The 25,375-nt window shown below is 37.2% G+C and overlaps 1 protein-coding gene across 1 annotated transcript; it reads right to left on the reverse strand.

Moving 5' to 3' along the window:
- Nucleotides 1-34: 34 nt before the first annotated feature.
- On the reverse strand, nucleotides 35-24,574 carry LOC121317256 (tip elongation aberrant protein 1-like). The gene is given in 15 exon segments (XM_041253028.1): nucleotides 35-522; nucleotides 1,001-1,105; nucleotides 2,449-2,533; nucleotides 3,855-3,955; nucleotides 4,111-4,198; nucleotides 6,611-6,659; nucleotides 10,140-10,227; nucleotides 13,718-13,803; nucleotides 14,956-15,031; nucleotides 16,507-16,583; nucleotides 18,077-18,177; nucleotides 21,471-21,522; nucleotides 22,262-22,408; nucleotides 22,964-23,040; nucleotides 24,513-24,574. Coding segments are annotated over 15 exon segments (1,299 nt in total). The 3' UTR covers nucleotides 35-417.
- Nucleotides 24,575-25,375: the final 801 nt, after the last annotated feature.

Raw genomic sequence — 25,375 nt, forward strand, 5'->3', positions numbered from 1 at the left:
TATATATATATATATATATATATATATATATATATATATCTCACAACTACCCCAGACACATGCATTTTGCTAAGTTTGTTCTAAGATGCTCTCACAAGGTTGGCTAGGTTAAAGTAGCTTTTGGGAAGCAACCCCCTGATTATACAAAAGCTGTATTTCACTCACACTTTCACCAATTTAGATGCTGGAAAACATTTTAACCGTGATAATCAGGGCTAATTGGACAACAAGATATCAAAGTGCTCAAGCACCTCTTTAAGAGAACACAAATACATCATTTTGGCTATTGTCACTCAACTCAGAAATAAATGATTTGCAGAGCCAAACTCATTTATGCTCTATAATTTTACCCAAACTGATGTCTACTGGTCAGCAGTCTACAATTTCTTTGGCTCTGAATCCTGAGCTGTCTATGCTTTACATGCCTTTAAACTGTTGCATTATAGAAAGCATCTGTTCACTGCGTTTTTGAATGTTTGATTGCTGCTCTTTTAGTTTCTCTTGTTCATGTAATACTTCCTCCTGTGAACGAGGAAATAATAAAAACAGACACCGGGGTGAAACTGGTTCAATTATAGGGAAGTTGTTACAGTTTAAAACTGCCTTTAGCTTATATCTATATGCATCCAATATGGTTTGTATTAATGTATAATACAGCTTGCGATAACCAATTTATATTGTGTATCTGTTAAAGAAGTAGGCCTGTGACATCTTGGTTAATCTGACCAGACAACAAAACTTATGAACAGCTTTCTGGTGAAGTGTTCAGTATAAAGTAGGTGTGACTAAAATTAAAACTCAAGATTATTTTTTTTTTATGTCCCTAGAAATCATATTGAAAACACCAGAACAAAACTAAACAGTAAAAAAAAAAAAATCTTATATCTTTATTTCCATGTAATACTAACAAGGATTTATACAGGAAATGACTGGCAGTATCTCATTTGAAAAAACTAAAAACAAGTGGTTGTCATTATCTTGCGAATATGTTATACTTTACCCTGAGTTTACAGAGTTCCTTTCTTTCTCTGTCATTTTCCTCTGCTCTGGCTTTCAGCCATGCCTCATTCTGGGCCTTGTGTTTTTCTAGCATTTCCTTAAGTTCCTGCAAGGATAAAAATGGTAAAAGCTTCAGTTTCCTTCAGTTTCCAGGCTTTTTTTTTATTAGAAGCAGACTGAACAGATGCAAGTAAACTGATTGAAGTGGAAATTGTGGTAAAGCATACACAATCATTCTAAAATGAGTCAAATATCTGACCAAAGTAAGTAACAAGTTACAAAAAAGATCTCCTTCAATAATCAAGCACTGAAGCATAAATAAATTAACAGCTGGTTTCACAGAGAAGGATTAGAACTATTCTAGGTTTACCTTACCTAAATTAACATAGGGTAGTCCAGGACTAGCACTAATCAGGATCTGTGAAACCAGCCATTTGTGTTTTGTGGTAAGCCATTGGAATTGTGGACATACTAACTAGAAAGGAGTCACAACCTTGGCTGCAATCACTTCACAGAGACAATTAAAACCAATAAAAAGAATGGACAATAATCATCAAGTTCCATAAAATTACATTCTCAAGTCTAATTCATATGAATCTCTAAGAATGCAAAATTCCACAAAAACCCTCCAGAAAAAAGGAAGAAACTGATTTTAATAATGCAATTTAATAGAATAGCATCATTGTAACCTTTGCGTAAGATGGTGGAGAGTCAAGAGCCAAATTATAAAACATTGACATTGAACGATCTAACTCCTGATATAGGTGCACTGATATTCAGGAAACATTCCCCTGTATTTCTCAGTACATTCCTCAATATGTTTTAATGGTATTTCATTTGAATCTGTTAGTAAAGGAAATGTATTGATCATTGCATGCAGATACTTCTATACACTACTCTTGAGGTCTCTTAAATGAACAAGCAGTGATTGGTACTGAGAAGGCAAGATAATGCGTGAAAATTCTAGGAGTTAAAGTTCTTTAAACGAAAATAAATGACAAACATTTAGACAGTTTCATTTTTATATTTGAAAAAATAAGTCTCAGGAGGGGTCATTGTGTAAAAAAAACTAAACATTCTGAATTGTTTTCCTGCAAGAACAGAAACTTCCATGAGCAACTAATGTAGACTGTGTTATTTCAACAGGAAGTGCAGCGAAAAAAGTGTAAGCGATTCCCACAGTTAACAAATACTATGAAAAAAATACCAGTAAAAAATCTAATACATGTTTAACATAATGTGTCCATCTTTCATATAGTAAAATGCGAGACAGCAATATATATTTGATAAGATTTACTGGAATTATTTAGTAAGCTCTGTGAACTTTAGCAACTACCCGGTTATCCCCATAGACATGGCTTATGTAATGATCTGTTTTCAACAGAATGTGAAATAACTGAAATTGACAAGATTTAAATGATGAAAGCAATAAATAAGTTAAAAAAATACCTGCTGCTGTTTTTGATGTTGGGTGCTATAGGCTTCTTTTTCATACTGAAAAGCAATTCTCGCTCGAGAAGGCTCAGACTTTTCACTGTATGAATTTTTTTATTATTATTATTATTATTATTATTATTATTAAAATGAGTGTGTTTATCTTAGCAAAGAAGGTACCATATTAAATAAAATTGGTTCTAGCAACTCAACCATAGTCAGGTCATTCCACACCTTAAAGTAGATTCCTGCATTGGGTCGGGTTCCCACAACGCGGGTCGCGGTTTGTGGTTCGGGTGCGGGTCAAAAATCTACTTTTTAGGTGAGGCTCTGAATTTGAATCGCCAAAAGCATTTTCTGTCCTTTCAGTGTACTCGACTGTAACCCTTTCCCAAATAACATATTAGAAGGTAAACGTATTTCCTGCAGCAAAGCAGTTAGCTGACTACGCAGTGTTCTCGGTTTGTTTTGCCGCATATTTGGTATATAAGATCAATTTATCACGTCTGCTTAGTGATATAAAATATGTCTGTGGATAAGGTAAAACAGAAGATAGCACAGGGTTTATAGTGTAGCGTGCACGGGGATAGGGGTCGAGGTTGGTAGGTGACACAATCTAAGGGAGCCTGGCTCTTTTGTACAGCGGAATCGGCACTATGCTTCACAGCAGGAGGGCCTGGGTTCGCGTCTGACTTCCATCTGCGAGAAGCCCCTGCTTGTGGGAACCGAGGTTCACCACAAAATCATGTAGTAGATAATAGTTTGAGTGGTAAATCAGAAGTGTGGAATTCTCTTGGAATCATAGCAAATGAAAATAATGAACATATGACTGGATTCGTTGCTTATAAAACCTGTTATGTATGGGTGTAGCTTCCTTTTAACTGGTGGCACAAAAGGAATAAACAGGTATCTTATAGTAAAGTAAGTAGACATAGATAATGGTTCTGTGTTAAAATATATCCACACCACTAGAGGGAGCGACCTCACTGTATAGCCTATTGTATAATCTCGATCTGTGGAGAACGGTAGAGAGATCTATGTGTGAATGTGACAGCGTGAGTAAGTCAGTCGATGTAGGTTCAAGTTGGGTCTGTGTCGTAAAAATCGGATCCGTGCAGGTCTGCCTTAAGGACTAAGTTTTGGGATCTTGCACACCTCACTGGTGCAGATTCTTTTAAAATCGTATACGAATGTACTGTAACTGGAAGTGTTTTAGGAAAAATTTAAACATATTAGCTTTCATCTCACATTATTTTTGAAGTTATGGACCTGTAAAGGGGGGGTGCCCTTGAAGTGGGCTCAAGCAGACACCTGCACAGCTGGTGGTCCAGTGCACTAGCGTGATGAGTATAAACAGTCACTTTCAATTTTGAAAACATAAACACATTTAACCTAATAGACCAGGTACATAAAGCACATACTTATCCAGTTTCTGAAATGCATTGTCCACTATAGCAAAAGCTCTGGTAACCATTTTCATAGCTTCATTGCGAACAGTATTGAAATCTCTGTGGTCTCCTACCTAAAGAACAACATATCTTTTAATATTCATGAAAGAGGAAGGAAAACAACAAGAAGCAGTGAAATGAACAATGAAGATTAACAATGAAAAGAATGCTTTAACATTTTGTGTGAACACAAAAAATGTTAAACTCTTAAAATACAGTAACTGCTTACTTGGATGGGAGGAGGTGAGTCAATTCCTTCTGGAAAAGTAGACACTGTTAACTCATACTTGACTTTAGGAACCTTTGTAGGTGCAAACCTTATGGAAAGAATTAGAAGTTTAAAGTAAATAATTTGTTTATTATTAATTTTAATCCCAAAAACAAGGGCCAGAATATTTAAGTTATTTTTTGCCAAAGTGTGCTTTGTTACTAGTTTTTACTAGTTCTGAAGAAAGACAGTTTTAATGTACCTCCAGCTTATGTTATTCTCAGTAGATTGTGCTAAAGTATGTCCAGACCAAGTTTCAGAACAATAAGTGGTTCCATATTGTAGCAAAGTGCCCGTCCCTGTGTGTATTTTGTGTTGTATGTTGTGTGTTAATGTTGGCGTATAGTCATTGGTACATGGGTTATAAACGGGTCTGTGTAACCCGAGTGTTTAAAATGTATATTTGTATTTAGGCACGAGGATTGCACAGCACTTCACGTGCAAGTAAAAAGTAATAATATGTGAGCACGGTGAACTGCACTTTATAAATTCACGTGCAGTTGTACCGCGACTCCAATTGAATGATTGATTAGCAATCGAGTCTCGGTACAGCTACATAAAAGCAGCATGTTTTCACTCACTTGTGGTTGTGTGTTCGGTGAGTGGAGAACGGGACTGGAGATGGAGGTAATAATAATAATAACAGTAATAATAATTAAAATATCAGCTCGTCGTGTTTGTTTAGTGTTAGTCCGTTTTGTTTGTCTGTTTATTTTGGCTGCCAGTGCCGTGTCCTGTGTTTTTGTTTGTCTTACAACTGTTTATTTTCTGTCTGTCTGTGCACTATTAAATGTTGAGCGAGACCATTCGCTCAGCTCCACCAAACTCCACCTCTCTGTCGTTTATTTCATGGTTCCTGTTTCTGGTCTGACACACACACACACACACACATACACACACATATATACATCGTCTACACTACCAGGACAAAGAGAGTGAAACATCTTGCTGAAAGCCTCCGATCAGCATGAGGGTAAACCGGACCAAAAGAAAGATAAAACTGTAAACATTGGGCTAGTAGCCGGAGTCTGGGGTTGTTTATTGAACAGAGATTAGTTGAGGGATTGTAGATCCCACCAAAGTATAGCGAGCAAGGTGAATAATCGAGATCTCCATGTATTTAGAGTAGCACATGCCATTTTCATGGCACCTTTTTTTTGATATTTTTTATACAGTCTCATTTTTGTTCACAAACGTTCTCCTCTTAGTCCTCAGTGTGCTACCATTGCTGGTAGTATCATGTAAACTGTAATCTGTGTTTATGTAAATAAAACCTGATCGCATGTGGGGTGTATCAACTATAAACTCCATCTCGATCTCCTGCCTGCTACTCAGCAGCGAATGCATGCATCCACACGGCAGGCGGTAGCGCCTGTTACAGTGGCAAAAGACAGATGGTCCGACAGAAAACCTCCATACAACCACAGGTCCCTGGCAGGTTTCATCACAACAGGACAAGGGGTTCTCTATATATAGCGAAACTGTTAAGTGTGACATACATACATAAATGTCAGAACACCTTTATTTAGGATAAAATTGATTGATTAGGTGTGGGTCTGGATCTGACATTCAACCTGAAAGGTCGCCATCCTAATGAGATGAGAAGAATAGCTGGTAGAAGTCAACTACGACGAAATTTTAGAATGAGAGCATTCACAACAAACCTAAAATATTTAGCAAGCCGACTAGGATAATATAAATATGCAACATAATAAAAACAGGTGGCCCTTGACATTTACACCTCCAGGTTTTTCACTGAGAGGAAAGCTGGTTTAAACAATGTCTGTAAGTGAATCAATAAGTCAAACATCTTACCTCAGTCTAGCTCTCTGCTGATATTAATAATGGAAGCGGATGAGTAAGCTAATTATTCATCTACACTGATGTCAAATGTTTGGAGGTGTAAATGTCAATTCAGTTAACAGTTTAACAAAGTAATATTAGAGCAATATATTTGTTTCAATTCAATTCACTCATCATTGATTAATTGAATCCCATAAATGTATTCCACAATGGCTCTGCTAATGGCATTAATATATGATTTTCCTCAGCATTGCCTACTGAATTGTTTGGTTACACTCAGATTCCGTTTGGAGTAATCTGGCTAATTTAATTTCACCAATCATCCACAAACAACAGCATTTAAAAAATGTACAGATTTCTTGATGAGTAGGTGGAAAGATTTTTAACTGTTGTAACCCTTGCAACTTGCCTAGACACATGCAGCATTTGGAATTGGAGGCTATATTTTAACTGCTGCACATGCACATTTTTTCATAAGACTACCTGACATTAATTAATTTAGAGATAGAAAGCTTTGCAAAATGAACATCAGCCTTTTTATGTTTTTAACAAAGCATTCATTTAATCCAAGAGCCATAACGAGATGCTCTAGTAAGCTAACCTTTGTGAAAACAATTATTTAGTGCTATGCAGTGCTTTTTAGAAATACAGTACTTACCCACTGCTGACTCCTTGGATTCCAAATTCTGACAGGATTTCTTTCATTACTTCAATACAATAAAAGAAGTGAATGCATGAATCCAGTGACACATTTAAATACATTGTAATCTGGTTATTTTAAGCAGACAGCACTCTTTAGATGGACAGCCAACTCGAGTCAACTGGAGGGTGCTCCAGTTGGCCTGAATTCTCCCAGAACACGAGCTGATTGACAACTCAAGCTGGTGAAACGGGTGCCATTTCCATGCTTTTCCGAGTTACCGGGTTATCATGTGAGTTAGGCTGGAAATACTACAGATTTAAAGGTCAAGGCCGCTTTGTTGACAAAAATGGAAACTCCTTCTGTGAATTCGCTGCAGACAGTATAAGGTACCCTTATGTGTGTGTTTTTTTTTTAACTTATTCGCTAAAACATTACAAACCACCAACTTCAATCATGACACACATTTCAGTACCACAAATTACTAAAACTAACATACAAGATTTGGTATTGTACTACTCTCAGTAAAACAATATTTTTGATTATCTTTGACAAATCTGTTCTATTCACAACTTTTAAGCTACAGTCTAGCAATACATTGATATACATTTTGATATATGAATATCAGCCCTGCTAAACTTGGAGGTAGCACGTTTTTTACAAAAGCATCTCTAAAACATATTTTAATGCTCCCCAAACATTTATTAGTAATAGAATTGCATCATGGTTTCATGCAGCATAACTTTATGCCATCTTCAAATCTTTTTATTCAGTGAAAATGACTCTCACCTTACTTGTTTTTGGCGTTCACGAACCTGGGTGTATTATTGTGTTCAAGCCCCCTACAACATTTTTGATTGACATCTAGTGATGTAATTTACCCCCAGCCCGAATTCAGACTTTAGAATTCAGACCATCCCAAGGAGTGAAATTGGACTGGAGAATACGAGCTCCTGTCCAAATTGGGAGCCAACTTGAGCAATTGAAAAGCATGGAAATGGAGGTGGGAGTCGGGGTACTTGAGCATGTGCCCAAGTTGGAAACGTGGTATTAGTAAAGCTATGGCCAAATGTTTTGCATCACCCTATAGAATTTGTTATATTTGTCTCAGAAAGATTGACTGAAACCTGCTGAATAATGTTACGTTAACATACTGAATTGCATACCACTTTCTAGTTTTCCATATGGTTTTCGAAAAACTCAAAAAGCAATTTAAAAAGTGCCATGAAAATACTGTACTACTATTATGGCTTCAGGTAGACTTTTGCGATAGTTTGTAGTTTATTTGATTACATAATGTTAAAGAGATCTAAATTATGTGTATTTATTATTATTATTATTATTATTTATTATTATTATTATTATTATTATTATTATCCATCCGTTGGCAATAACTGCTTAAGAATGGCTCAAGTGTTAGTGTTCCAAGAAAGCATCATCTTTCAAAACTTGAAATGGCAACTGTACTCATAATAATAATAATAATAACTGACAAAAAGGAAAAAAAAAAAAAATTAAAATAAAATTTGGCCCTAAACAAGTGAAAAGTATTAAAAACTATACCTGGTGATAACTCTCACTATAGTCAACATATTACAAATAATTATCATTATATGAGCTTTCATGTTTTTTTTTTTTTAATACATTAAAATACTTCCAGACCAAGACAAGCCTGTCCACACATGGCACTGAATGAATAAGAAACTTCTCGTTATACTATCCGATTTGAAAAGTATGAACTCATGTAACAATAATGCCTTTAATATACAGAGGCTGAGTAATTGTGTAATATAGTTTTCAAGATGTTTCACACTGTTTTAGGGCCCCATTCGGGCAGTTTGGTCTTTGCCTGTCTTTCACCCACTCCCCAGGTAATGTGAATGCTGTTTCAAGTGTTTCATGTAGATGATATTAAAAAAAAAGATATTACTATTTGAAATTTGAATTAAAGAAAAACTCAGATTTCGAAAATCTGCCAAATCCACTGTCCGAGGACCTACTTCAGAGCCAATCCCTTTAACAGAGAAAAGGTGACCCAAACAATTCCCACAGAGGATGGAAGCGCTCCAGGGACAACTAAACAATCAGTGCCACCAACTGGACCAGTATCTGAAACTGAGAGCTTACCTGGAACATCAGTATCCTCTGATGGTGCAATTGGATCTGCAAACATCTTAGAAGGAATGTGGCGAGACACAGGTATTTATTTATTTATTTATTTTTATAAATCTTCATTAGAGACTAATGAATATATAATAATTTAGTGCCAATATCTATTTGTGTTTTTTTTTTCAGTTCTCACACTGCCTTGAAAAACTAGAACTTAAGTTAATTTAAACAAAGTTTTATGAGCTCTAAGCTCCCTCTTGTTACAAGTATATAGTATTGTATTTAAATAGCATTTAGCTTATTTTTGCAAATTAGTTACTTATAAGTGAAGTAAAAAACATACAACAAATCTGACCGCAACATTGTGATTTGCGGAAAACATATTGTTTGAATTTTGTAGTTGTGGGTGGACTTGCATAATTATTCACAGTTGAGGAAAAACACACAATTTCAGAAATGACAAGGGTTTTTTTTTTCCCCCTGCAACTCCTATTTTTTAAAATGCACTCGCAGACATCTTTTTCTCAAAGCAGGATTAATCCCTGCAACTGCCCTTGCGAAACCTGTATCTCTGTTGAATATCTGACCCATATTACCTAGTTGATTTGTTCTAGTTTTGTAAAATGAACAGATGTTTTTTTTTTTTTGTTTCTCCTTTTAAAATTTAGGAAGTAATGAAGACTCTTAAAAATCTACCCTATTAATTATCGAAGGGGCGACAGGAGAGAGTTGTAACATGGAACGGTTGTAATACATCGAATTTCTCCAGTCAGAAGCAAGCTTTTATTGATATTTTTTCTCTAAAGACCAATTTTTTACCAAGGTGAGTAAATTTTTCCCCCAATTTTCTTTTAGTAATATAGACATGATAACCAGTGTCTGGATCCATGTTTTCATCATTCTCATCCCCGATCTCTGTACTTCTAATTGACACAATTGATTGCTCTTAGTTTTGTTGTTTCTTGCTGGAGCATACGGTTTAGTAGTGGCTTCTTGGGTTGGGGCAAGTTGTAACATGTGCTATAATTGACCCCACACAACATTAGCGCAACTATTTTTGAGCACATGAAGCTTGCACTGAAGGAAACAAAATGTACATATGTCACAATTGTGACTCACAATTTTTTCAATAAAACATTTAATGAGTTAAATAAAATGTGTTGTTAGTTATTGAATTATTATTTACAGAATGTTACAGCTGACCCCACCCCCATTACAACCGACCCTGGCCACATTACATATGAAGCTCATTTGCTGTATGTATATGACCGCTTAAAATAGTCTAACTATGGGAATTGGCAGTCTGGTCAAACTAGCTCAAATTGTCTTTGCGTAATGGAGAGAAAGGTACAAAAAAAAAAAGAAAAAAAAGTTACGTTTGTCCCTGGTCTCCCCTACTGTATTTTTGACCACATTGAAAAAAAAAAAAAAACCTTACTTGGCTGTCTTTCAGAAGGATTTATTAGTTTCATCACCTTAACATCATTAAACTCCTGTTCTTCATTAGCGCCTCCAAAGATATAAATCTGAATGAAGTAAACGTGGCATATTTACTGTAACTATGATTGCATTATGCAAAATGCACAACATATGTATGTGTGTGTAACGGGAGAATGTGGGGTTAATATACCGTGACCGTTCATCAGCTGTATCCTCACGGAGATGGCAGTTTGCTTAGACTTAATATGACAGTTTGATATTTGCTAACACTTAACGTTTTCCTTGACTACTTCTTATTTTTGAGGCAAAAGTATAATTGTAGTTGTTCTTGTATGCGGGAGTGCGATCAGATTCATTGTCTCTAGAGCAAGGACATTGCCCTGGCAACTGGGGGCATTACTTTGGCAGATGTGTCCGCAGTATAAACAGGGGCTCTTTTTGAGAGCCTTGAGCAAAATTTGCAAGTTGCCTGTTGGAGTGCTGCCCTTGGTCATCTTGCTGGTCGATACTTGGGTAAGAATCTTAAATTATTTCTTGCATATATCTGTAATTGCTGCATGCTTTAATAAACAAAACGTAATTTGCTTAACTGTGTCTGAGACCTTTCCTACAACATCAGTGATTGATTAAATTTAAGATGACCTGATGACTGATCCCTGGTAAGTGTAGCTCGTAATGGTAATTAATTAATGGTTAACGTGTATGTAAGCATGTATGATGAAATAACACAACTTTGCAGCTTGTTTACTGTAATACAATATGTGACAGTGTAACAGGGTCTTGCTTCTGGGTGTGTGCATTCGCTGCTGAGTGACAGGCAGGAGATCAAGACAGGGGTTGAAGTTGAAACGCCGGCACAGGCGCGCAGGATTTATTCACATACAAACAGAAAGTGAAAGTAAATACAAATGGTCATGTGACGTTACCAACGATGGTAACGCACAGAGGACTGCTACAGCAAGCTGTACAAAAAAATAATGTTAAATAAAACAGCACAAAAAACTATCAAAATAAAGGTGCCGTAATAATGGCGTGCGCTGCTCCCTAAGACATTGAGGTCCCGCTTTATACACCTCGCTCACTATACATTAGTGGGATTTACAATCCCTGAACTAATCTTTTCTGTTCAATCATAAACAAACCCCGACTTCCGACTACTAGCAGGGCCGTCGGCGGTTTCGCTTCTGATCCCGGGTCACTCTCACGGTGATCAGGATTACGCAGCCAGGTCTCCATGTCTGGGTAGCGTGGACGATCTTTTGCCCGTTGTCCGTGGCTTTGCTGCAGCCCCGAGGTAAACAAACAGGACCTCTTTATACCCGATGCCATGCTGGAACACACCTAGATGCTGATTATCCACAGCTGGCAATCACACACAGCAGGCAGGCTATCCCAGGAGCATCAGATACTTCCTTAAATTAATTACAACAATTTACACACTTATTTACAATATTTACACACAAAACCCACTCTTCATGTGCAGGGCTCCTGCCCTGCTACATACCCCCCCCCCCCCTTGTGCAAAGCACAGATGGCCACCACTGGCCACCTCCCCCCTTGACTGCCGCCTCTGTGTGGGTGGGAGTTACAGCTGGACAGGAGGGTACGGTGGGTCTTTTACGGGCCGCTCTTTCCATTCAGGTGCCCCCTTAAAAAGGGACCAAGGACCGGTGATAGGGGACCCAGGCGGCATGGATAGGGCGACCAGAGCGCAGGCTGGACACCGGGCAGCTGCAGCTGCAGGCAGAGGAGAGAGCCCCTGCGACAGTGTAGTGACGTCTGGTTCACCAGGGGGAGCGAAACAAGAGTCTGGGCGAACGACCGTGCCTGGTGGTGCCGCGACCTGGGACCCAGGCCCAGCGATGAGAGGTCCAGACACGACAATGGGGTGTCTGGGAGCACGGGCCGAGGGAGCTGACCCTTAGGCGCCGGAATGGACTACAGGGGTGGAGGTCGGGGCTGTGGTGGATCTGGTCTTCTTGACTCCTCCACCATAGAAACCCATCGCTTCTCTCTCTCCTCACTGTCGGGGATGGCAGCACCTCCTCCTCAGGCTGGTGGATGGCAGCTCCTCCTCCTCCTCCTCTGGCTGTCAGGATGGTATCTCCTCCTTCCTTTGCCCTCGGGATGGCAGCTACTCCTTCTTGGACTGTAGCGCCTCCTCTGGCTCTTCAGACAGGCAGGCAGCCACTCCTATTCTGGCCTTTGAGGACAGCAGCTCCTCCTACTTTGGCCTTGGAGGACGGTAGCTCCTCCCCCTCTGGCTTTCAGGGCTCTAGCTCCTCCCTCTGTGGCTTTTCAGCCACGTCTCAGTTGGGTCCCCTCTCTGGCTCCCTCAGCAGTGCCTCTAGTGGCTGCTGAGCGTCACCTGCGGGCTTGCCCCCCCCAAAAAAATTTCAGGGGTTTGGGGCATCAGCTCTTTCCCCAGGGTCCTCCCCCCTGGAATCACGATCTCCTCCTGATGTCCCGCCTTGCCTTGGCAAAACGCAGAGAATCCCACTACTGCCACCATATGTAACAGGGTCTTGCTTCTGGGTGTGTGCATTCGCTGCTGAGTGACAGGCAGGAGATCAAGACAGGGGTTGAAGTTGAAACGCCGGCACAGGCGCGCAGGATTTATTCACATACAAACAGAAAGTGAAAGTAAATACAAATGGTCATGTGATGTTACCAACGATGGTAACGCACAGAGGACTGCTACAGCAAGCTGTACAAAAAAAGAATGCTAAATAAAACAGCACAAAAAACTATCAAAATAAAGGTGCCGTAATAATGGCGTGCGCTACTCCCTAAGACATGGAGGTCCCGCTTTATACACCTCGCTCACTATACATTAGTGTGATTTACAATCCCTGAACTAATCTTTTCTGTTCAATCATAAACAAACCCTGACTTCCGACTACTAGCAGGGCTGTTGGCGGTTTCACTTCTGATCCCGGGTCACTCTCACGGCGATCAGGATTACGCAGTCAGGTCTCCCTGTCCGGGTAGCGTGGACGATCTTTTGCCCGTTGTCCGTGGCTTTGCTGCAGCCCCGAGGTGAACAAACAGGACCTCTTTATACCCGATGCCGTGCTGGAACACACCTAGCTGCTGATTATCCACAGCTGGCAATCACACACAGCAGGCAGGCTATCCCAGGAGCATCAGATACTTCCTTAAATTAATTACAACAATTTACACACTTATTTACAATATTTACACACAAAACCCACTCTTCATGTGCAGGGCTCCTGCCCTGCTACAGTGACAAATATAACATTTCTCGTGTACAAAACCAATTTAATCTTATTGACACTATCGAAGACTACCAAAACAAACTTAATAAAAACTCCTGTAGTTTATTATGTCACCAGAACTATCAAATGGGGCAGTTGTTTCAGTTGGAGAGTATTAAATGTCTAAATATCCTTGATGCCCGTTTAAGCTCTTTTATCTTGAAGTGTTTTATTTATCTCTATTTAGTATGTAAAGATTTCCGATAGAAAGTCATGCTGTCTCTGACTATTCAGAAATAAATCACACTTCATGTTTAGTTACCATTAACATTATTCAAAGCAACACATTCTGACTCACGTGACTATGGAGAATAAATGCTGCATGACCATGCCTGTGAGCTGGAGGGATCCCTACATAAAGCGACACTTTCCATTTCATCTTTGCTGTAAAGAGATTGCAAAATTAGAATATTAGCATGCATTCTTCTAGAAACGAGGGAGGCTTTCACTGTTTGTGCCGCCTTGAAGCTAGTATTATAAACCCCTTTATCATTACCGACCCAGTTCTAGTCACAAAATAAACACACTAAATATCGGTCTTTTTCACAAAATACACAGCTGTCCTGAAAAATACAGGTCTAAAAGCAATTATTTTTAATTTTTTCATTCACATCATAAAAAACAAAACAAACAAAAACAATGAATAACCTACTCTAAAGTATAAAACTGCTTTTACTTTACACCATGCAAATGACCAGGTGTGACTTTGATCGTGATTAAAGGCTGCAGGATCTAAGGGATATCCGAGGTCTGGTCAGCCGTTCCAAAAAAATATATAAGCTCATAAATTAAATAAAAGAGCATCATGGTGCGGTAAACCCCTCAGAATATGATTAAAATATCTAGTTCAAATTAGCTCAGCAGCAAATCTTACCAGTATACCTTTATACTGTATTCAACCAAAGTGGAGCTTTGTTTAACATGTTGAACACTATATTAATATAATCTAGTAGGTATTTTTATCACAGTTAGAAAGTACTGTACTGGTCTTTTTTAATAGCATAGAATGGACTTTCCAAAGCCACAAACAAGCAGAATTTTATTTTTGAAATGTAGGTAATACTGTACTAGGTAAGGTAAGGTAGGGTAAATATTTTTACAGATTGCCAAAAAATACTGAGAAAGACAATTCTACAAAAATGCTGTTTACCTTTTCTTATTGTGTTCCTGAAGATGTTATGATTGAGTGTTTGAAGTTATGCATGAAATATGTAAAAACTCCCCTACTGGGGGTCACTTTTTCATCTGCAGAGGAGTATATGGCATTAACCCTTTGTGATATTTAAATCATGTATTTAAGTCTGTTTTTATTAATAAAATGAAGGTGTACTATCTGTACTGTGTACTGTGATGTGTCATTACCTCCATTAAATATTACAATCCTGCGGGATATAAAACATGTTTTTCTTATTGTGAAATTCTACCAGCAGGTGGTGCCAACCACACATATGAAACCCAATTAAAGGAGCGTGCGCTGCAGCAAAACTATTGGTCAGCAAAACTCAATGCTTATTCTGCTGCATTATTAACACATACCAATGCTTAGCTTTTGTATTTCATTTGTTGTGGTGCCATTTTTGCTTTCACATCTACCTCCAAACAAGTAGATATCGTATGAAAGAGGAGATAAAAGAGAGGTAATTAAGAGGTTAGGGTTTCCGGTATAACCAGTTCATCATCATCATCATCATCATCATCATCATCATCATCATCATCATCATCATCATTATCCATCATTATCCATCATTATTATTATAACTTGTAGTTGAGCTGCTAAAAAAATATCTTGGTAAAACAAAAATGCGTACTCCTATATACATACACACTTATTCTATTTTGACGTCCCATATATTTCTGTCATCTCGCAAATAATATGTTATTGATGCTGTGAAAAATAGTGTGTCTAATCCAGCACACTGTCTAATCCGGCACAATTTTCTGCTCCCAAGTGACCCTGGGTTGGATAGGTTTTTCTTGTTTTACTTAATTTATTGCAATGACATTTTTGTGTGGGTTATTCTGTAAACTATACATTTTGAAGTGGTGGAAAGTTACCACTTGACAGATGTGTCAGTGTTAGTTTTCATTTCCTACCAGCTCCACTCCACTGTACAATCAGGTCAAGTCCTTTTCTCCTAATGGTGGATCTTAGTTTAGACTGTAACATGGTCTGATCTGGAAGTGCAGCACTTTATTCAGACTTATTGGGCACTGACCTCTACTTATCCCTCTGATCAGCGTGTCAACTTATTTTATCATGTAAAATGGATATATCTTGCATGGGATTTGTTTTACTTAGTTCTTATGTAATTGCTGATTTGTTGCACTGAAGAATCACTAGTGCAGTATGTGTCAGATTATGAGATGCAAAAGAATGTGAAAACCTAAGCTGTTTAAAGTAACGTTAGCAAGGAAATCCTGTGGGGTAAAGTAAACATGTTTACTTTGTCTTAAATTGTACAGTTAGAATGCATGTAGAATACTACATCATTTGCACTGCCGCTTCCCTTTCTGCTGCACCAGGAACAATGGATTTTGGCAAAATCTAATAAAATAAATAAAAAATAATAATACCACGGCAAATTTCCACCATTGATTCAAACTCGGTAAATATTACAAATAACAAATGACAGGATGTTTTTCAACATTGTAACCAGAGATCCAATGGGAATGCATAAAAAAGACAAAAACAAAACAAAACTTTGACCTTCACCCTCATCTTTTGTTTCTCTGTCAGATCCGCTTTAGTGTGTTTACAGCATTAAACTACACCGTCTGTCAAATCTTATTCTGTCTACAGACTCCAGAAATGCTCTAAGAGACAATGCTGATAAACTAATGGTGATGCAAAAAAAACATTGGCACATAAAAATAAGAGAAAACCTCATCAAAGCTTACAAAATGGCCACTCCAGGCGGTTTATATTCATGTTAGACCAAGAGCAAAGGGCCCTATCACAAAGCTTTAACTCGTGCATGAGCTATTTAAAGGATTACAGTTTTATTGATAATAATAACAGGAAGGACACTTGATTTAAAATCCTTTGGTGCTACAGTATGTCTGTAAGTTTAATTCCATTATACTTACCTTGTCATGATGGGCAGTGAATGTCTGACTCACAGACGCACTTGGCGACTCTCCCTTAACCTAGCACTTCTGCCAGGCTAGAGTCCCGGAAGTGAAACACACATGACGTGAGTCATATGTTCTCTCCCAGCTTCATTTTATTAACCAATAGCTCCATATATAATAATAAGTTAAAAAGAAACATAGAGTTAAAACAATGTTATTATGGTCTGTTTTCTTTTGAGTCTGTGTCGAAAATATAAGTTCTTCCCTGTAAAATATTTTCAATATACAGGGGAAACAAACAGTGATTTGCACAGACAAAACTGTATGTCCCAAACTGTGCTGCTGAAGCATTTAATTGTGAATTGACCTGCCAGAATGCAGCACATGCAAAAGCCAAACCTACTGCTGGCATTTTCAAACCTGGAATTTGACTTCAAACAGAAACAGTTGAATTATCATTCAAACTTATTTTTACATCAACCAGGTGCACACTTCTTGTGTGAAAAATCAGAATTAAGTTTGAGAATATCATTTGGTAGGTTTGTGCTTATGATTTTTTTTTTTTTTTTTTTTTTACAAATGTTATGTTTAAATAAAAAGGCAATACAGTTTTCTCATTTGTTTACCTTCTTGATTGTGTAAGCTACACATTTCATCGTCAAGTAGTGCTGGGACAGTAATGGATTTATAATTGCACTCAACGCAATAACATTTCATGTTGCTTAGTTTTTTTTAGAAACAAGAAAATGTTTTTAAACATTTATATATATGATATATATATATATATATATATATATTATATATTATATATACTAACTTATATATATTTATATTACACGGGAAATTTTGTTTTTATAGTGGTGTAAAACAAATGTCACCATTAGAAGTGTAACGTCAAACGTATTGTACATGCGTCTGAGATCACATAAGCAACAGGTAGTGTATTCAGTATGTCTTCTTAACTAGATGGTATAGAAGGCTTGATCTACCATATTTCTTAAAAAACTATAATATTATATATATATATATATATATATATATATATATATATATATATATATACACACACACACACACACACACACACACACACACACACACACACACACACACACACACACACACACACACACACACACACACACACACACACACACACACACACACACACACACACACACACACACACACACACACACACACACACACACACACACACATATATATATATATATATATGATGTGAGTGCAAGAACTTCATAGCTAAAACATTGGTTATGAGTATGTTTCATGAATTTGCCTTGAGCAGTTGTTTAGCGACTCTAGGTGTGTCGAGAAGGCTTCAAGATGAAGGAAGCTTGTGTACCTGCAGCTGAAACTACCTTTAGGGAATACAAATAAGATGCATCAGAATATCTGGTGTCTGACCAAATGCACAGAATGGTAAACTATGGAATATGCAACAGGTTACCCATGAAACACTAGCTTTTTGAAAGCATTTTTAAACCTTTCCTATGCATACAATACTGTATATCGAATCAAGCCTGCTGATAAAATATTAGACTTGATAATCATTTATAATTACCTGTATCAAGAATGTAAATATCCTTGTGATAGGAATCTTCTGCTGAACTGCCTCCAAACATGTAGATCTGTTCACCAAGTAGTGCAGTTGTATGGTTAAACCTAAGAAGAACCATTACTTAATTTATCACAGTAACTGTTCAGGTTTGACACATTCAAAATGTGGCAACTTAATTGTAATGCATTTTCTGTCTATTAAACATTAAAATAGTGGCTTATGGTTATAATTCACAGAGATTACTTTTTTTTTTTTTTTTTGGTATGAATATTATTGATAAAGAAAATACTTAATATAGTCCCTTATACTCTGCTTGATCTTGCCTTCAAATACATTACCATTAACTGCTCTTGTACAACTCTTTACATGTTGCTGTACTTTTACCACAGAAAACAAAACTAAGGGTTATTGGAATAACCAGCTAATCTAAATATATCCTATTTCATGTATCAAATAGCCAGTTATATCAAACACAAAACTATTTAAGTATATTGTCCACAGTTACATTTAACTGCCATAGTATTAGATATATTTAATATTTAATAAAGTTGCAGTATTATTGCAGAGTTACTCTGAGCTAATTCTGTAGGTCTCTTGTAATAGGATATTATATTAAAATCTATACACAATCCACTGAGCGGGAAATGCGCTACTGTTGTGTTATCACCAGCTTTCAGAAACACACTAGGCTGAAATATAAGTATTTTAATTGTCTTAGGTTTTTGATTCCTCTTTATGTCTGATGAAAAAGGAAACTTTCTGTAACTCAGATGCATTAATTAAATGGGTAATATAAAACCTGTCCTTTATAGCAAAATGGCAAGGGGTGAATAAGTAAGGAGTTCCCCTTTGGAATAAAAATATATTATTTTTCAAAAAGGTGGTTAAGAAGGGGGACATTTTGAACAGGAGTTTGCTTTGACATGATCAGGAATCATTTATGGTGATGTCTGCTCACTATACTAGTGTAAACCTCTCCATCAGTATAGGCCAATGTGTCTTTTATATCCCGTTTACGCTAGCCACTTTTAAGTCAGCATTGAGGTGGCTTAGCTCTTAGGACGGCTTTCTTTTTGTAGTAGTAGTAGTAGTATAAACGCAGGTGTCCTAAGTTCAGCCGTCTCAAAAGAGGAGCTCTGCGACGGCTTTGATCTGTTTTTACTCTACTGTGAATTCATCGGTAACTGAGTCAGATAACATTTGCCATGTACACTTGTGGACAATGCCCCCATTGTCAGCATTACACAGACACAGACAACAGCAACAGGAAGTCTGTATTGTTACTTGGACAACAGAACCAAAAATATCTTCACAGAACGCTGAGAGAGACAAAGGAGGATTCCAAAATACAAATGGGTTTTTATATTTGTGCTATAATGTGAAAATACTTTTTCAAATGTATAATTGCCAGATAAAGATTATTTATTTAACATTTTTTGAGTAGGTACTGCCTCCTGTTGAGTTTTTTAAACTGTTCTGGGGCAGGAAAATGTCTTCACGCAAGGGGTGGTCAATATGACTTAATCGGGCATGCACTACAGTTCAGGGGCTATGCGCGTGCTTACGGGACCAGAGCCAACTTTGGACTGTGCTCAAGTGTAAATGGGTGGCTCAAATGCCAAGAATCTTTTAATCTGGTCAACCCTAAGCCAGCTTTAGTGTAAACCCATCTTTAGAAGTAATAAACAGCAGCATCTACTGATCTATCACTTTGGTTCAAGTTTCCCTTTGTTGTGCTTGCTCTAAACAGTAGTGTTCTAGATGCTCCTGGTGCTTACTAAAATACTGAAGAGCAGCCCCTGAACAAAAGAATGCTATTACAATAAGAACTACCTAGAATGCTTGCAAACATTATAAAAAGGGGTGGGGAAGCTACTTGAGCACCACAAACTAGACCAAAGCACTAACATGCAATAACTAAAGCAAATGATCTGAGTTACTGAATTATAATGCCTTAGGAACACAATGCTGTCTATCAAAAGTGCACATATTTATTTTTGTACTTTGCATTGCTTGATTTCTCTGCTGTAATGTATAATTTAAACTCAAATTCCAAGTAAATAATATTTGAAAAGTTTGGTAGTTCATTATAACCACAAGGATTATGTTCTATAAGATAAATGCAGTTTAGACCTACAGTACACCAAATACAGTTTTAAATAGGACTTCATTTTCCTCTTAGTGTCTTTGTGGTGATAATATAGCCAGGCTCTTTAAAGAGTTCAGTTTTATTATGAGAGGCTTAAATAAGTATTTAATTGATATGCAATTACTATTTATTGAAGTTCCATATTATACAAATCATTAGAAATGCAATACTACTCACTGCTTCAGCATTTGTGCTCATTGAACATTATACACTTGTTTTAGCATTTTGGCTTCTAGTAAAAACTAGCTATTGTCCAGAACTCACTGCACTAAATCAAAAGAGCTATATTGTTGAGCTCAAGAGCTGTCCATTGGTTGAATAGGCATTCTTGATATTATTCTCAAAACATGATAAATTACAATATATTTAACCATGCATTGAAACTATGTACAATAATCATAACTACTAATATGTCTTAATAAAGACACTTAAAATAATTATGTAATATACAAAGCTGCAATGGCATACACACAAGCACCTCTATTACATACCTATAGACTGTTTATTAATATGTGATTGAACTTCAATAAATGTGTATTGCATATCAATTAAATACTTATTAATATCATACAAATACATTATCCCATTGTGGTTTTATTCATGTCAGTAAGAAGAAAAAGAGCTCTCAATGTTCCAGGTACTAATGGGGTTCACATAAAAGGTAACAGATAGTGACAGGATGAGATTTCACTTGAGAACGCTACTCTGAGGACTACTGTTATCACACCCTGGCAGCAAAAAAAAAAAAAACTAGCATTATCAATTGAAAATATCTAAGGATGTTAAGGGGAATCTTCCTTTGAACATATGAATATTAGAAATTCAGACGACATTAAATTGCATTTGGGACGGTTCTTTTTACATGTTAAGCTTTACTGTTATGATATGAAGGCATGTCTTAGGACAAACAACTGATGTGCACGCAACACAAACCCTCCATAAAGTACACTGGCAGCTGCAGTATTACATGCAATGACCAAGCATATCAAAGAACCATTGTGGCAAGCTAAATGGAAATTTAGGGTTAAAATGTTTCACTCAAGCATGCCTAAAGTATTCAGGATTTATATGGGTCTCCATCCTACTTAGGACTTCACCTTTCCAAATACTACAGTTGCAGGAAGTATGAAAAGGAGGTCATTTACTTCATATGAACCAGATGTTTCTATGGTTAAGTGCTTACTTTTGTGCATTTTCCAAAAAGGTTTTTTTTTTTTTTAATTCGCTGTTGTATGCTGAGCAACTTACCTTGCAGATGGAACAGAGCCAGTGGTTTTGACTGGAGTCCATGTCAGTGCCACTGAAATAGGGAAAATATTCCAGTTATACCATAACAGAAAACATTAAATAACAGGGACATTTCAACTTGCTTATTGAGTCAAATGTTTATAATTTTGTTGTGTGCATGTAGCCTATGCAATGACTAATGCCATGACTAATTCCAGTAAGGCAATGTTAGAGTTTGAACATTACTGATGTACTCCCTACAAGCTTGTAAAAAACATTATAGTTCTGCTTTTCATCTCACTACATGCAGTATCTTAAACTGCCTAAATACTACTAATGTTAAAAAAATGGCAATAATAAATGATAAAAAATGCATTTATTTTTACAGATCACATGACTGAATATGTACTTTACAGATGTTAATTTGTGAAAACAATTAATTCTAAGAGGCTTTTTTGAGCCAGGTGACCTATCACACATACAGTATAAGCTATAGTGTGGGAACTATTTTGTAGAAAGCATGTATTTTAGTATTATCAGTCATACACTTTAGCATTATCAATCATATTTTCTATAATACTGTACGGGGGGGGTGGATACCACCTCTAAGTATTTTGTAACAAGGTTACGAGTTGCTGTTCCTACCTATTTCTAATTTACAAGGAAGTTTATCTGTGTTGTTTAATAGACATGGATTCCACCACTGTCCTGTACATTCTCTTGACATAACAGCCCTTCTTACTAACTTGGTGAGATCTTCACTTTGACACACAAATTAAGTGGTTTATGCTAGAAGCGTGGTATTTACTGACCTGTGTTAAACACAAGGAGGTCATCACAAGCATTGCCTTTCAATATACCTCCAAAGACATAGATGTTTTCCCCAACAACATTTGAACTGTGCTTCAAACTCTGCAGGGCCCTTCCACTGGTCTTTAACTTTTCCCATGTTAATGTTCCTGGCAATAATTAACAGAATGGTTTTACTCTCTTAAACACTAAATATATCACAAGAACGACTGTCTTTCATATTTTAATAAACCTCTGATAAAGTTCATGCCCTTTTAAATAAAAATAGAATAATTTTCAGCAGGGACCACACACTTTATTTGAATAGTGTTACTGAATGGTTTGCAGGAATAACCTACTGAAACAATTCACAATTCATACCCCTGTCTTTCTTTCTTTCTGATCTCTGTCTATTCCACACACTCTTTCTCTGTTTCCTGACTACCAGCAGTACTGCCATGGGTTGCACAGTCACAATATCATGGTGTATCTATGGCTTTAGAGAAAGAAGAAACATAAATTGAAGGCATACACATAATATTGTGTAATATTTGTTAATGTTAATTTAATTAAGCTAATTTGGAAACAAACAAACAAACAAAAAAACACAGTCTTTATGCACCAGGTAATAAAAGTTTTGCATACATGAAAAGCTATAAAGAATAGATATAAATCTTATTTATTCAAAAGCTAAACAATGACATGAAAGTGTTGATCTTGTTTACTGACAGGGGAGTTCAAAGCAGAAACACCTCCAAACAAGAATGCTAAGTTTCCAGCCACTGCCAGCGCATGTCCATACCTGGGAAAATGTGAACAGCACAGAAACTCTCAGCTATCATGCACATGCCTTTATATTGCTGTAACAGGGTATCTTTTTTTACAAACGTTACCTGATGTTTACCAAATAGTAACATTTAAAATGCAAAATCTATATGCAGTGTAAAAAACAAAACAAATCAAAACAAAAAAAAAAACTTTGTTAAATGATTGTGACAGGGAGCGTGAGGATCTGAGCTGCAAGTCTCCCTCCTGACCCAAGAGGGCACTAAGCAGAGGTACTTGCATGCCTGTTCAGAGATGGGCCGGCTTGGAGAGAGGGGCGGAAAAGGAAGTCGGCCATCTTGGTGCAGGGCGGAATGACCATATTAGGGGACAAAATCACTGTGATCAGCTGTGTTGCATTAGACAACTGGCAGGTGTGCTGAGTTGCGTTGATCATGGGGTGGAGTCCCCTGGTATATAAGGGCTGTCATTTTGTAAGTGTGAGGCTTGTTGAGGTAATACTGGAGCTAGGTTCCTGAGCTGTGTGTTTGTTTATTTGGTTATTTTTGTGCTACGTGTTTGTGTTTATTGTCAGAGTGATCCCTGACGCCAAGGAGCTGCCGCACCACTGCCAGCACTTTTCACCTTGGACACCACACACCCCGAACAACAGAACTGGACACTTAAGCACCTGAGCACCTGCACTTGTCACCACCCAAGGAGAGGGACTCACTCTGTTGGAACTTATGATTTATATTTTTGTTGCTTTGAACTGTGTTTTTTTTGTTAATAAAATTCACCCTACCATGGTGGTAGGGTATTTGTAAATTCAGAAGTGACTCTGTGACGTCTGCTCCACACCCACACCCACTGCACCGTCACATTGATACAAAAATATAATGGTTTGGAATATGATTGTGGGTGTTGATAAAGCTGATATTTTATCAGTGTCCTCAGTATCAGTGACCCTATCAGCAGGCTCGCATGCAAGCATAAGGCAATTTCTACAGTCAAGCAAGCAGAACTAAATATAATCTGATAAATGGGGCGACATTAAAAGTGCTGTTGGATACTTATTTACAGTCTTGGATACTGTAAATTTTCAATAGAGGCCCTTTTCTCAAAACAAATCGCAAGCTTTTGGTCCACAAGTCTGGCTGCTTTGCATCGTAGTTAAAGTGCTTGCTTGCGGAGTGCAGGGTCGCCCATTTGCGCCCAGCTTCTGCCCTGTTACATGTGTGGACACATCCTTGTTACACCAGAATAATTTTTAATTGCCAATAGATGGAAAACACAAACACAAACCTAATCCAGTCTTTAAGAGCTGCAAACTGCATCATTGCCAAATAATATTACTACAAAGTACACTACAGTTCATAAAATGCAAAGACAAAGATTTAAATTGCTGAATCAAAAGACAGACACTCTCTATCTATAATTTGCTGATTAAAAAACATGCAACCACAAGTACAGCATGTTTCTAAAAAAGAAGCATGCTTAATCATTTACCTTGGGCTTGGTGACTGTCCTTTGATCTCCTTGTCAACCCACTGACCACTTGCTAATGCCATTTCCGTGAAAAAAAAAAAAAAAAAAAATATATATATATATATATATATATATATATATATATATATATATATATATATACAGCATAACATACTTGCAGTTTGCCATTTTTAAGTAATATTTAATTCATTATTCATAGTTTACATTGTTCATGGATTTAGAACATTTGCTTTGAATGACAAACCAAATTAATATAAGAACATAAGAACATAAGAAAGTTTACAAACGAGAGGAGGCCATTCAGCCCATCTTGCTCGTTTGGTTGTTAGTAGCTTATTGATCCCAAAATTTCATCAAGCAGCTTCTTGAAGGATCCCATGGTGTCAGCTTCAACAACATTACTGGGGAGTTGATTCCAGACCCTCACAATTCTCTGTGTAAAAAAGTGCCTCCTATTTTCTGTTCTGAATGCCCCTTTGTCTAATCTCCATTTGTGACCCCTGGTCCTTGTTTCTTTTTTCAGGCTGAAAAAGTCCCTTGCGTCGACACTGTCAATACCTTTTAGAATTTTGAATGCTTGAATTAGGTCGCCACGTAGTCTTCTTTGTTCAAGACTGAACAGATTCAATTCTTTTAGCCTGTCTGCATATGACATGCCTTTTAAGCCTGGAATAATTCTGGTCGCTCTTCTTTGCACTCTTTCTAGAGCAGCAATATCTTTTTTATAGCGAGGTGACCAGAACTGAACACAATATTCAAGATGAGGTCTTACAAGTGCATTGTACAGTTTTAACATTACTTCCCTTGATTTAAATTCAACACTTTTCACAATGTATCCGAGCATCTTGTTAGCCTTTTTTATA

The sequence above is a fragment of the Polyodon spathula genome, chromosome 1, assembly GCF_017654505.1.
Source record: "Polyodon spathula isolate WHYD16114869_AA chromosome 1, ASM1765450v1, whole genome shotgun sequence".
In the NCBI taxonomy this organism is placed as follows: Eukaryota; Metazoa; Chordata; class Actinopteri; order Acipenseriformes; family Polyodontidae; genus Polyodon; species Polyodon spathula.